Genomic DNA, 14,799 nt, shown 5'->3' on the forward strand with positions numbered 1-14,799 from the left:
ATAGTTTTGTTCAATGGTTTATCCCATGGTTAGGAGTGAGTGAATTGGAAAAGGTAATAGTTAATATTTCTGCAATTATAGAGAAGTTAGAAAACAAAACTCCGGATGCTATAGAGGCTCATCAAGAAGAGATATCTAGCTTATCACAGGTAGCATTACAAAATCGGATGGCCCTAGACTTGTTATTGGCCGCTCAAGGGGGAGTCTGTACAGTAATAAACACAAGTTGTTGTCTGTATGTAGATCAGAGCGGAAGAATCTCTGCTGACCTGGAAGAAATAGGGAAGCAAACAAAGATCATACATGAAATCAGTAAAGATGATCTTTCATGGAATTTTAGTGAAATATGGAATAAGTTAACCTCCTGGTTGCCCAATTTCCAATGGTTGAAACAAGTTTTCATTGCTCTAATTGCGCTAGTGGTGTTAGGAATATTTGTGTACATGTTGTTTAGATGCCTGCTTTGTTGTGTTACTGCAAATAATAAATCTGATGCAAAAGAATTTGCATGGGAAAAGAAAAGGGGGGATTGATTAAGGAGACTTTGGGGAGGCAAGGACAATAGACATTGGGGAGGCAAGGACAATCCCCCAATAAGGAAGCGGCAGACAGACAGAGAAACAGATGTAAGGACTATAAATCTCAAAACAGAACATTGGAATTCATGATAAAGATACAACAAACAGAAGAATCAGCAAAAGCCAGCTCTTGCAATTCAGAAACGTGCCAACTCAGCAGAATCCTGACCAATGGTGAAAAGTACACTGTGAGGAGGACTCGGGCTCTTCCTCCCAAAGACCACTGCCCACATCCCAAAGACCCCTGCCTGCAATTCTTGGGAGGCTATACACAGGTGCAAGGTGCCAAAAAGCTAATTAGCATGAGAAACGAGGGAAGGTGGGGATTGGTGATGAATATGTATAGGCGCTTGTAGAATATTAATAGATTGATTGTATAAATTCAAGACTGCTTTCCACTTTGGGTATGCATGATAGGTGGAGAGATCCCCCGTGCATCCAGCGCTGCAATAAAGAATATACCACTTCAAGGAATTTCGGCTTCAATCTTTGAATCACCTTTGAGGGAGGTACCCCTTGGGGGGAACCAGGGGGAAATAGGGTTTGTAGTGGTTCCTTTGAACACGTCAGATGTAAGAAATTTTAAGAAGGAAATGGGAAACCTTTTAGATGACCCTTTAGGAGTTGCCGAAAGATTGGACCAGTTCCTAGGTCCAAACACGTATACCTGGGAAGAAATGCAGTCCATATTAGGAATCCTCTTCACTATAGAAGAAAGAGGAATGATCAGGCAAGCAGGAATGAGACTGTGGGAAAGACAAAATCAGGGAGGTCCTCCAGGGGATGTGAAATGGCCAAATACCAACCCTAACTGGGATCATGAGGCTGCTCAGGGGAGGCAAAATATGAGGGAGCTTAGGACCATAATGATACAAGGGATAAAGGAATCGGTTCCAAGGGGACAAAATATTAATAAAGCTTTTAACGAGTGTCAGTGCAGAGACGAATCTCCAACTGAAGGGTTAGACAGGCTGAGAAAAAGCCTTCAGATGTACTCGGGGATAGATCCTGATTCCCCTGCAGGAGGGGCACTGTTGAGAACCCAGTTGGTAGCAAAATCCTGGGAAGACATCCGAAAGAAATTGGAGAAACTTGACGATTGGCATGAAAAAGGATTAGAAGAATTATTGAGGGAAGCACAAAAGGTCTATGTGAGGAGAGATGGGGAAAAACAGAAGGCAAAAGCAAATGTTTTTGTGGCAGCAATAAGGGAAAGTCAAAAACCAAGTGGACAGGAAAGCAGGAAAGCATCAGGAAAAAAAACAGGGTGAAAGAGAAGCCATGGATAAATGGAAAGGACAAGATAGAATCCTTATCTGTTACTATTGTGGCAAAAAGGGGCATCTTCAGAGGAACTGTAGAAAAAAGAAACAGGATGAAGAAATGTTGAAGGAAGACTAGGGGTGTCAGGGGCTATATCTTTTGGGGACCCGAACATCGAATGAGCCCTTGATAAAATTATTAATAGGTCCCCAAAGGGAAGAGGTGTATTTTTTTGGTAGATACTGGAGCGGAGAAATCACCTATGAGAAAATTACCAAAAGGGGTTAAGGAAAGAAAGGGGAATACCATGGTAGTAGGAGCAAAAGGTGAGCCCTTTAAGGTTCCTATATTGGAAAATATAGAAATAGAATCAGAAAAGAAACTATGTCTCAATGACCTATTGCTGGTGCCTGAGGCTGAGCACAATCTATTAGGAAGGGACTTAATAATAAGATTAGGGTTGGAAATAAAGAGCCAGGGGGGAGAATTTAAAATTCAGCTATATACCCTAACCCAAGAAGATGAGGGAGAAATAGACCCACAGGTATGGTACCAAGAGGGAGATTCAGAAAAATTAGATATGGAACCCTTGGTAGTAGAAATAGTGGTTCCACAACAGCCAATAAGGATTAGGTAATATCCTATCCCATTGGAGGGGAAGAGAGGACTCAAACCAGTGTGAGGAATGTTTGAACAATTCTTGTCAATAGAGAGCTTGAAGGAACATGTATTCGTAAGTTTTTTCCTTGAAGTCTCTGATATCCGGGGGTTTCAGAACAACTGCTAACTATTATGACTTTTGCATGGGACACTATGCAAGCCCCTGATATCTGGCCAGGAGATGAAGGAGAAGGGAAAAGCTGAAGGACGGCTAAAAGACAAAGCTTGCAGGGAACGCTGTGCAAGCTTTTGACATGCACCCAAGAAGTATAAAGAAGAAGGACAAGAAAAAAAGCCTGAGAGGAAGACTATGAGCCTTCAGCATGGGAGACCCACAGAGACCCCCAGGAGGACCACCAGAGACTGATACGCATGCTCCAGTAGGGGGGTTCAGTTTCTGGAACTAATTATAATAACCCTGTTTTTTTTAGAAGTAGTAATGAATATGTATTAGTCTAGGAGCAAAAAAAAAATCATCATCTTGATGTAACGGGTGTGTGTCTGGGTGGAGCGGAGACTCCCGGCACACCCAGTGCTGTTTGCTTACCTCTATTCCTTTAATAAATTGTAAACGTTGATTATTATCCTATTTTGGGATTTAGCCATTTATAACACCAGTTATAGACAGGTTGCTCCAAAAGGGGATGCTGGAACCATGTATGTCCCCACATAATACCCCCATTTTGTAAAAAAGGCTGATGGATCATACAGGTTGGTTCAGGATCTTAGGGCTGTGAATCAGCGAACCATAACCAAATTTCCAGTGGCGGCTAACCCATATACTTTATTAAACCACCTAACACCTCTGCATAAATGGTATAGTGTAATAGATTTGAAGGATGCTTTCTGGGCCTGCCCATTAAGTGAAGGGTCTTGGAATTACTTCGCCTTTGAATGGGAAGACCCCGAAACAGGAAGGTGACAACAGCTTAGATGGACTGTACTTCCTCAGGGATTTACTGAATCCCCAAAGTTATTTGGCCAAACCTTAGAAAAATTATTACAACTTTTTGAGGTAAAGGGGGAAGTGAAATTGTTGCAATATGTGGATGACCTATTAATAGCTGGGGAGACTGAAAAAGAGACACGGAGAACCACTATCGAATTACTTAATTTCTTAGGGAAAAAGGGTTGAAGGTCTCAAAATCTAAATTACAATTCGTGGAAAAAGAAGTAAGGTACTTAGGACATGGGCTTAGCCAAAGAAAGAAAAAAACGGATGCTGACAGGGTATCTGGGATTTTAGCCCTATCATCACCCAAAACGAAGAAGGAAGTGAGGCAACTGCTCGGGCTCTTGGGATATTGTAGACCCTGGATTGAAGGGTTTAGTGAAAAGGCAAAGTTTTTATATGAAAAACTGACTGGAGAAAAAATTAAGTGGAATGAGGAAGATGAGGAAAAGTTGAGGTTGATCAAGAAAACGTTAATAGAAGTTCCAGTGCTGAGCCTCCCAGATTTACAAAGACCCTTTTATTTATTTGTAAATGTTTCTAACCAAACTGCATATGTTAGTTGCAATTACAGCTAACTCAAGAATGGGCAGGAATCAAGAAACCTGTGGGATATTGTTCCAAACTATTAGACCCTGTGAGTAGGGGGTGGCCAGTGTGCTTACAGGCAATTGTGGCTACTGCCTTACTGATTGAGGAAGCTAGAAAAGTCACTTGTAGGGCACCTCTGAAGATATATTCTCCACATAATGTTAGGGGAGTACTCCAGCAGAAGGCTGAAAAATGGTTAACTGATAGTAGGATGCTGAAGTATGAGGCCATCCTGATCGACTCCCCTGATTTAGAATGAAAAATAACTGCTGCACAGAGCCCTGCACAATTTCTATATGGGGAACCCCTAACAGAACTACAACATAACTGCGTGGAAGTGATTGAATTGCAAACCAAAATCCGACCCGATCTCGAGGAGACAGAATTAGAAACAGGGGAAAAATTATTTATTGATGGATCATCCAAAGTAGTAGATGGAAAAAGAAGATCAGGGTATGCCATCGTAAATGGGGATATGGTCCTAATAGAGTCAGGACCACTCAGCGCTGCCTGGTCCGCTCAAGCACGTGAACTTTATGCATTACTACGAGCCCTAGAACTATTGAAAGGAAAAAGTGGCACTATTTATACAGACTCTAAATATGCTTATGGAATAGTCCACCCATTTGGGAAAATTTGGGAAGAAAGGGGACTCATAGGCACACAGGGAAAAGGGCTGATTCACCAAACTTTAGTTACTCAAATATTGCAGGCACTGAGAGGACCTAGGGAGATTGCTGTGGTACATGTCAGAGGACATCAAAAGGGAACTGCCTTCCACATAAGAGGGAATAACCTAGTGGATAGAGAAGCTAGGGAACCAGCTCTTAGGAAGCATGATGTAGTCCTAACCCTACAAGAAACGGATAACGGAAAAGGGACACAAGAGAAAAAGTATACAGAAGCAGAAATAAAAATTATAAAGACCATAGGAGCAGAACTGAAAGAAGGAAAATGGATTCTGCCTGATGGAAGAGAAATACTGCCAAAGGAACAAACTAGGTGTCTACTTTTACAGCTACATCTACAAACCCACTGGGGAACAAAAGCATTCAGTGATCAATTTCTAAAATTTTATGGGTCTGTAGGAATATATGAGATAGCCAAACAAACCGTCCAAGGATGCTTAACATGTCAAAAGGTGAATAAGAAGGTGATTAGGCAAGCACCTGCTGGAGGAAGACAAATTGCATATCGACCATTTGAGAGAATACAGGTGGACTTTACTGAACTACGAAAGAGATGGCTATAAGAATGGTGGAAAAGGGGTGGACACATGCATCACGAGTAAAGGGACCCGGAACAGGAACCTGGAAGGTTGAGTCTACTTCTGGAGATCTGAAAGTTAAGCTTAAAAGAACTTGAAGCATATCAGGGCATAGCTACCCTTTGGATGCTAATTGTATGTATATTAAATCTTGTACTGATTAGAATATTAGCAATCATTGGAAACTCATATAAAGGCCCTAATAGAAGGATTTGGGGACCCCAATATCCCATAGGGGGAGTGCCACCTCCAGTAGAGATACCCACAACATCTTGAATTACCTGAAAAATTTAAAATAATAGGTGGGAAAATTTACCTAGATGATTGGTTATCTGCTTTGAATCGAGCCCCCACTAACTAGTGGAAAAGTTGAACGCAAATAGAAGAACCATTGCATGTGTAAGTCTGGACCATTTCCTAAGAAGCATCAGGGAGAGGGCAAGACCGGAGAAGGGACCAGTACTGTGGCTCAAGACTGTGGCTCAAGAAGGTTTACCAAGGGCTGCAACCCCTTAGGGTAATAACCACCGGGTAACATGGCCTTTACCGGACCTCTCCTAATTACATGCTATTGGTCTCAGAATTGTAGTGAATGTATTGTTAACACCCGGAGGGGAAGAATTCAGGAACAAACACTACTATGCCTGTTAAACCTATGCTATGGAAACCAGAGTATGCTCGATGTAATGAAAGCAATAAGATAACCAGTTACAAGCCGAAAGAGGTCCCCTATCAATGGCGGATAGAGGTAAGAGCTAACAATGAAGGAGGGTTAATTGGGAAAAGAACAGTTATTATACACCCTGCGGAATCATGAAATTGAAACACGAGCTAACTATGGGATTCCAACCATTGCTAAAAACTTGTTTATAAATCTTACAGAGAATATTGTGAAAGCATTCTTTTATGGTTCAATTGGCCTTGGCCAAATTCAAAGCCAAGACACGAATTAATGACATTCAAAAGAAGAGGAGGGATTGTTATATATGGCGTGGTAATTTGTGACAGAAAAATGGCTGATATTAATAAAGAAGGGGGAGATTTGGGAATGTGGCAATGGGGGTCGGAAAGCCTCCTGGTTGCTCATAACATCAGACTCTTAACGGTGAGGTCATCAGGAATGTAAAGAGGTTAGAGGAAATAAAGAAGGGGGATTGAGGCAACGCCCTGCTGTCTGGGGTTGCTTGTTTTCCCCTCTGTTAAGGCACAAGGCACGGAAGTTGCTGGGGGGGTTGCTGGTTAGAACTGTTAACATTTATTGTTTTATGTTATATGATAATAATATTATTAGTGTGGTTTCAAGGGTTAATGAAACGCAGGAAAAGCAATCCCGTTTTGTTGCTTTTGGGAACCTTGTGGTGGGCAGAGCATGTGCAGAAGAAGAGGGAGACAGTCGAAGCCGCTCCTGCAGTCTGGAACAAAAGGTTGCTAATGGTGATGGGGAAACCGTGAGCCTTTCACCCACAAGGACCACCACAAAGAGAATTCTACTATGAAGCGGGGATAGGATATCCATATGTATAGGCGTACTTGGGTTTCTTGTAAATATGTAACAGCAATGTCCTCTATATATTAGGAAAGTTTGACGGTTGGGTGCGCGTGGTGGTAGAGCATAGACTCCCCACGCACCCAGCGCTGTTTACTTGCCTTTTATAAATATTCTTTTATGTTACTAAATTCAGAGGGAGTTGAGACTTCATTTATAACATGATGAGGTTGCATTGTCGGTTGTGAAGGTAAAAGGCAGTCGGTTTTGACTGTAAAAGGCAGTCAGTTTTGACGGTAAGAAGACGTTGGGATTGACGGTAAGAAATTGTAAGAAGTTGTTGGGTTTTTGATGGTAAGAAGTCGTAAGACGTTGTTGGGTTTGACGGTAAGAAGTTGTTGCGTTTCGATGGTAAAAAGGTTGTCGGATTTGATGGTAGGTTTAGTCTGAGTATTGAAGGCTTCCAGCAGTAAGCTCTGCATCTGAAAGACAAAGGGAAGAAATGTCATTCCCTGCTGTGATAGTCTACATGGAACTGTCTGGCTCACTGGTTTTCTTTCCAAAGAGAGAAGTCACAACCCTGTACACGGATTGATCTGCTCTCTGACTACAGGGCTGAACTGACTGGAGAAAGCAGCTTCCAAAGCCCTCCCATTAAACGGACTACATTTGAATTCTATGCTAAAATTGGTGAGCTGTACAGAATATTAGGACAAAGCTACCTGCTTTGATAGCAAATGGTTGACCTTAGGTAAGTTACAGTCATTTGAAGGTTTGATTGGACGGCATCCTTTGTTTACTAGTGATCAAAGCTGACCAAATCCTAGCCACAGAACAGAAGCGTTCACTAACTTGCTAGAGAGAGCACTTAGGAATGCAGGAATTTAACTGCTTTAATGCTGCTCTTTCTCTCACGTATCTGCAATTTCCTTAAATCACAAATTGTCACGAGCTATCCTTGTTCATTTATTCAAAGGAACATGATTCTGGTTGAAAAGGCACTCTAACAAGTCCTCCATTGTTCCTAGTCTGTCCCTAGCTTCTTTGAGAGGTTCAATACAGTAGAAAATTAAAAATAATAAACTAGCAAATAACTAACATGTGGAAGTGGTCTTCTTTCAGATTAGATTCCACCATTCAGAAAATCCTGCTTAAGAGACATTTTTTCTTTGCTTTGAAAGACTGACCTTCCCCAAAAGGAAACTAATTAGTATCTTTAGGCTTGACAAAATACTTGAATTCCTCAATTTACCAGAATTGCTTTGCACAGCCCTCCTATCCTGCTTACCTTGCAAGCAGTGTATCCAAGTGGGGTGGGTACTGCTGTATTTATCAACGAACATCTCTTTCACGTATATAGCCCAGGGATCCCCATGCCCCGCACTTGTGTAATGCATGCAAGACGTTGACTTTCTTCCTATACTTTGGACTGGTTTAGAAAGAACGAGTTCGCCATCTGCTGGCCAGAGAATTCACTGAAGCCCGAAGAGCAGTAGAGCAGAGGCATTTTCTTCTGTGCTCTTCCTGATTTTTCAGCTAGAAGAGATACTTCCAGTCCAGTACAATCAGGATTCTTTTGACATTAGTATCGTAAAAAGTCCATTTTTGCAACACTGGAATTTGAAAGACCTCCGTTCAGTCCCTAATTTTGTTCTTGATAATGGGACAGATTGCATGAATGTTGGCAAGAATGTGTGAACAACCAGCCTCCCCTCCATGTCGTATTTTAAGATGACAACTTCTGGTGCTCCCTGTCTCAGAAAAGAAAAATGCTTGGAAACAACTGAACTTGCTCTTAAGCTTGAAGAAACTTGTCAGTGCCAGAATCTACTGACTCTGGCAATTTACTTCATCATCCAAACTGGGCAAAAGATATGAAAACCTCTTCCGAGATTTTACTTCTCCAAACATTACGTAAAAGGCATTCAGCTGTACAGCAAGAAGCTGAAATAGCTGAAGGTAGTATGTTATTCACATGAATTATTCAGGCAGGTTTTTTTTAGGAAGGCTGTGATTCATTAGAACATTACTAGCCTCTAAGCCTCATGGCATCACCTTCCATCTTGACTGCTAAACCTCCTTGCTCCCTACTATCTTCTTTGCCAAGATACAGCTGTCCACGTTTACTTTTCCTACTTGGCTGGACTGAATTTAAGAAGGGAGCTTGCAACTCTTCCTCTTGTTTGCCACTTCATCATCAAACCAAATGAAAACTATTTGCCTTTAACCTCTTTATTTCAGGCCTTCTTTCCTAGTGGTCATTCAAAACTGGGAAAAAAATAGTCTACCAAGTTGGTTTTTTTTTTGATTTGATAATAAATCTGCAGACTGTTAAGTCATCAAGCACTTCAAGACTGTTTGAAATAATCTCGAGATTAATATAAAAGGAATTCCTCAAACACGCTGCGGCCGCTTACCTTTAGTATAGTCGTTGGATGTGATGGAGCTGTATTTCCTGCTTTCGCCTGCACTGGAAGTCTTCCCTTCCTTCTAAGGTTGTTTACTGCTCTCACTTCTGCATTACTCACATGAAGAGCCATCTGGAGGATGGGATTCTTCCTTCTTCTCCCGCGTTATCTTCTGGAAACGAGGATCTAAGTGTTCCAAGGAGCCTTTCACTTTCCTGGTGTTTCTCCTTTTTCTTCTTTTCCTTCTCCTTTTTCTTCTTTTTCTTATGCTTGCGATTGGCATTGTCAAAGTGGAGCGCACAGAAACACAAATCATGAAGTCTGAAAGAAACATGCAAGTTAAAAAGGGAAAAAAAGATGTGGCACTTGTTGCCTATATGAAACTTGATTTATTTTACCACAGGTGATGATTTGCAGCATGTCAGCTATTTTGTGGTGCTTTGTGCACACGCAACTTACTTTAGATGCAGCAAACTTAAGCCGTCAGATTGAAGGACCATAGGTCCTGGTTTGTACACAGATCATTAACAATGGCTAGCTCTGGAATACGTGTAAGCAGAAAAAATCTTTTAACCTAATCTGGAATGGTGTACAGATGTGATTCAAACTATGTGGTCCAAAGCTAGTGCTCTGACACAATTCAGCAAGAGCTTTCCTATCTTCACTGATCAACCTAACAACATGATCCCCAGCCAGCTGATGCTATCTAAATAACTTAGAAACTACCAGAAAAAAAAAAAAAAAAAAAAAAAGGAAGACATGAGAAGCACCCAGAAAAGAATTAGGATAAAAAATGCGGAGTATGCTGGAATCCTTGCTTACTTGGAATCCTTCTCTCCATGTTTATCCTTAGACTTCTGTTTCTTCCAGAACTTGTGATATTTTCGCATTTTTTTCACCACCTACAAGCTCCTTTTCTATCTTTCTGTCTTTCCTTTCTATTTCACTTTCACTACCTTCTGCACGGGTATATTTTCTTTTTCTGTTTCCTTCTGTTTCATTTTTCTGGCGACAGTTCTCCAAATGAGCTGACACAGGTGGAAGCGCATGTCTTTCACGAGAATGTCTTCCGGAATGTTGCTGAAGTACTGAGCAACGATGCAAGTCTGCTCGGGGTGTGCTAAAGCGACGTACATCTTCCTCTCTCAAGAGGGAACCGTGAGGCCATCCGCTTTTGTAATGATAATGCTTATGTGACCTGCTGTAGTAAGTTGCAGTCGATCTGTCAAAGGCTGCATCGCCGTGAGAGAACTTTCTCTCTCTACTGTCTCCTGTCGCATGAGGTGAATAGTAATCATTGTAATAGCTACATCTTTCCCATCTCTGTGCTTCGTCTCCTCTTGCTGGAAGGATCTGCTTTTTGACTCTCCTTCTCTTCAGTAGGAGCATGTTCCCTCTTTCTTCGGTAATGCTCTTTGTCAGTGTTTTTAGTCTTGTCCTTTGTATCTTGGTGTCTATCTGCAATAGCTAAGGAGGAAAGGTTTTTAGAGCTACATTCAGTGTCAGACTTGAGAGAGGAAGTTTGCCGCAATTTCTCACCAGGCTCACAAGACTCTTTGCCGTACAAAACATTTTCTTTTGAATTGAGGTCACGTTCTTTTGATCTTCTTGGTTTCTCCTTGTCTCCACCGTCATCACATTGGTACTGGGCGAGGTATTCATCATTCCCAGGAGATTTCGGAGGTTCCGCAACACTGCATAAAATAAAAACCCATTTCTGACTTCTGCTGAAGGACGTGAATATTAAGAGTAAAACCTTCCAAAGGCAAACAAACAAACAAAAACCTCCGGACTACAGGAACGCTCGCAAAGATATGCCATTTAGAAACCTCTCCTGTGATTAGGACACCTTCTTCAGCTCCCAGAGAAAGTGTTTTTTCCCCTCTTGCTTCTGAAGCCATTGCACTAAAAAAGCAAACGCATCTGTCTCCTTCCACCTGCTGCTCTGAGAAAAAAGGCATAGGGGCAAGCGGGGAACAGCCAATGTTTCTCCAGACAGTGGAGAAAAACGGAAAAACATTCTATAAAGGAACACAAGTTCTCCTTGAGGCACCAAGCTGCATCAGAGTGATATGCTCAGTGCTGATCATTAGTTCTGTTCGTGACACTGGACACACAGTATGGAATTGTACTAATTTAAATCCTTCCATTAAATACTATTAGTAGACAGATAAAACTGTAATGAACTTCCATAAAGTCTTGTCTTAATCAGACTGTGCTCATTTTACCTCATTTCCTCTGACAAGCTGTTCAGCTGGCTGGCTGTGAAGGACTCCGTGATGACTTCTCGATTGACTGAAGGCATAGCTCCAGGCATCTGCAATTAAAACGCACAAGTCAGCAGACAAAAAAATACTATTTGTAGTAGTACTGAGGACTAGTCTTGTCAGAATTTCTCCATTAAATGGTAAGCAAGACCGCTGTGAGTTGTATGCATTATCTACACTTCAAAGATAACCCCAACTCACCCCCCAAAATCTGCTTTATGAAACTTAGGAATTTTTATCTCAGCTGAGCTTAAGTTGACAAGTTCTAATGTAAGCTCAGGTCTGCAAATTCTAATGGGATAATACCACAAAGTCTTACGATCACATTTCTGCTGTGTTTTCTCAGTATTTCACCTGAATTAGGAACACAATAAACACTCCCGAATACATCGTAGGTGAGAAATTCTCGATGGAGCAAATCTATGTTTCAAGCAATCCATTTGTTTTAGAAAAGAACATCTCAGAAGGTTTAACAGGTTCAACTCAGCAAGTGGAATCATCAAGTTTCAGTCCGTTTTCTTTAGATTCATTAACTAACCTAATAGCACCATTTAGTGAATCTGTTTTTGGCAGCTCATGCTGGGATCTTCCTTTGTCAGCATTCTGACAGGAAGAATTGGAATGCTGCAATGTACGGACTACCTTTCCAACCAAAATTCCATTAGACATTGAATTGCAATTCCTTTGAAATAAGCCCTTTGACTCCTCCTCAGATTTTCCTGAAGATTCTGCACCATAAGGGACTGTGTTATCAGAGCTGAGTTTAGGATTTTCATTCACTGTTGGCTCCACAAAAATTTCATCAGAAACTTTTTTGTTTTTTTGCATTTGCTTCATTTGCATTACCAACTTTGTAATTGTGGATGAAGGAACAGCCTGGTAGAGATCTTCATCCTCCACAGCACTGCTAAGACAGTCAGGCTGTGACACAGTCTGACGAGCAGGCAATTTATTGTGAATACTGATGGTGATCTTCTGTTTTCTTGACGTATCAGTAATTGAAGGCCTGGTAATTGCCTGGTTTTGAACGCAGGCCATTGGTGGTGCTGAAGATGGCCTTTTTAGGGTGACACCAGTGGTCTTTGCGTCCTCTTTTATGGATCCATTTCCATTTAAACAGCTTGAATTCTGTATTTAAAAAGAAGAAATTGCAAGATGGATTAACGCAAACACTGCATGTAACATTTTGAAACACAAAACTCTCCTACTGAGTGTTTCTACAAATGGTCTTAACACCTAAAAAGAAAAACACACTGCCCTTTAAGGATAAATGCAAGTCCAATAAGCGTATTCAATTCCTGCTTTTGGTTTACTGCAGATTGGTATCAAATTAACATCATCTTTGAAAACCAGCCAAGCAACTTAACATTACCTGCTGCTATTCCCAAATATATTTATTTTCCCCTTTAAACATACCCTGAAAAGCCTGAAGTAATAGTTCTGGTGCTCAGGAATAAGACAATTAGTTTTCCCTGTCTTAGCTAAAGTGACGAGGATAGGAAAAACAAGTCCTCTTTTAAATGATTTGAGGATTAGTACACTCTGCTTAAATTGTCAAAGAGCGTAGCTCTCTGTGCTTTAGAAAGCTGTCTTGGAGGTACAAAGTAATGGAGTCGCATGGCTGCACAATTTAGCAGTAACCACTGTTTGAGTGACTCTGGCTGTAGCATGAGGGCTGTGAAGAAAGCTGCAGCGTGGGAAGGAAAACAAAACTAAGATGCCGAAAACCAAACAAAAAACCCCACGCCAAACCCCAAACCCACTAGCAGTTTGGTGCCGTTATCTGCCCTCCCACTTCCCTGAATTACCTTAATCATATGAGGAAGAAGTCGTGGTCCCATAAATCCAGCCTGCTTACTGTTAGCCCCCTGCTGACCAGGAGGGAATGAACAGGGATAAGATGGTGCTGGCAAGTAAAACGCACGTTCTCCAAGTGTCAAATCATAGCGCCTTCAGAAAAGAGCAGTGATCGTAGTTTAGTTTTTCTTTCAGCCTACTCTTGGATTAAATCCCATCCTATAATTTTAGAGGAACAGTTCATACGATATGGAAGCCTTCTCTACAGAAGGCTTCGCCAAGACTACAAACTGAAAAGTAGAGAACAGTCTTCCTACTAAGACTATCACTTTCAGAGCAATAATTCATTCTTACACCACAGATGACCTTCATTTCTCTCCTTCGCTAAATTAGCCAGCTACAGATAACACATAGATAGCAATTTACACAAGTGCTGCAGTTTAAGGCCAAGCAACAAAAGATAATAAATGACACAGAGAATTTCAGGCTAGACAGAACTGAATTAGACAAATAATAATCTTCTCCCGGGATAGCAAGAAAAACACTTGCAAAACAGAAAAATATCAATAACAGGAAAGTAAATCTCTTCTGAACACATTTTAAGATTTGTTATTACCTGATATAAAAAAGTATGTAAGCTTGCTGACCAAGAACTCTTTTAATGTCAGTACGGACTACTTTAGCATCATTCATCTGATACCAAAGTCCATTACCAGCCTGCAAATAAAGACAACGATTTCTTTAGGTGAATTGCACGTTTTCCAAATGAAATCACGGATAGGAACAAAATACACACATGTCAAATAAAAATATAATGAAATCTTTTTCCCTAGAAACAGTAGCCGCTAGTGATGCTTTAATTGGTTTGCCAGCACAACCTTTACCCTGTTAGAAATGCTGTTGACTTCTACCTTTACATAGCATATATAGTGTCCTGAGTGACAGTTGACACCGTGATGTACCAGCACCGCATATAAGGCATAGAGCAGTGGTTCTCCCATTGACTGCGACATGTAGGCTCTCAGGTCCAAATACTCCGGATATTTCACCTCCTAAAGAGACACCAAGAAGATAGAAAAATTATCCCAGAGTACTTCGTGGACTAGCCAGAGAAAAACACTTCCAAAAAACACAGACTAGAATTGATTTCTAGAATATATTTCTAGAATATATTTCTTGATTCACTACAAATAAGTCTTCCCATAAACAATGGTTAAGACTACAAGTTGCAGAGAACTGTTTCCTGATGAATCAGCCTTCTCAGAGGAAAGCATATGCTTCTTGTCAAGCGGGAACTTTATTGATATTAAGAGAAAGAATAAGCCATAGTCGTTAGTCTACAATTATTGTCTGAAAATATTAACAACTTTCAGCTTTGGGGGATGTCCCATTACACAATGATATAGTTGCATTACAGTGGTAAATATACCTTGTTGATCTTTCCACCTGTGAAATCCGCAAATCTTTTCAGTGATATTGTGAGAACCTTGGAAGAACGGTGTATGGTAAATCTCTTGGACGCAGGAACCA

The 14,799-nt window shown here is 41.0% G+C and overlaps 1 protein-coding gene across 1 annotated transcript; it reads right to left on the reverse strand.

Annotated features, from left to right (window-relative positions):
* Window positions 1-4,708: 4,708 nt before the first annotated feature.
* LOC309889283 (ubiquitin carboxyl-terminal hydrolase 42-like) lies at window positions 4,709-14,282 on the reverse strand (the record flags this gene model as incomplete). The annotated part of the gene is made up of 10 exons (XM_082782048.1): window positions 4,709-7,279; window positions 8,086-8,548; window positions 9,215-9,526; window positions 10,028-10,672; window positions 10,745-10,899; window positions 11,434-11,522; window positions 12,319-12,600; window positions 13,281-13,422; window positions 13,886-13,986; window positions 14,181-14,282. The coding sequence occupies 7 exons, from the start codon at window positions 14,280-14,282 to the stop codon at window positions 10,512-10,514; spliced, it is 1,032 nt and encodes a 343-aa protein (XP_082638174.1). The 3' UTR covers window positions 4,709-7,279; window positions 8,086-8,548; window positions 9,215-9,526; window positions 10,028-10,511.
* Between the last annotated feature and the right edge of the window lie 517 nt (window positions 14,283-14,799).

This window comes from Aythya marila, assembly GCF_965140915.1.
Source record: "Aythya marila genome assembly, chromosome: 34".
In the NCBI taxonomy this organism is placed as follows: domain Eukaryota; kingdom Metazoa; phylum Chordata; class Aves; order Anseriformes; family Anatidae; genus Aythya; species Aythya marila.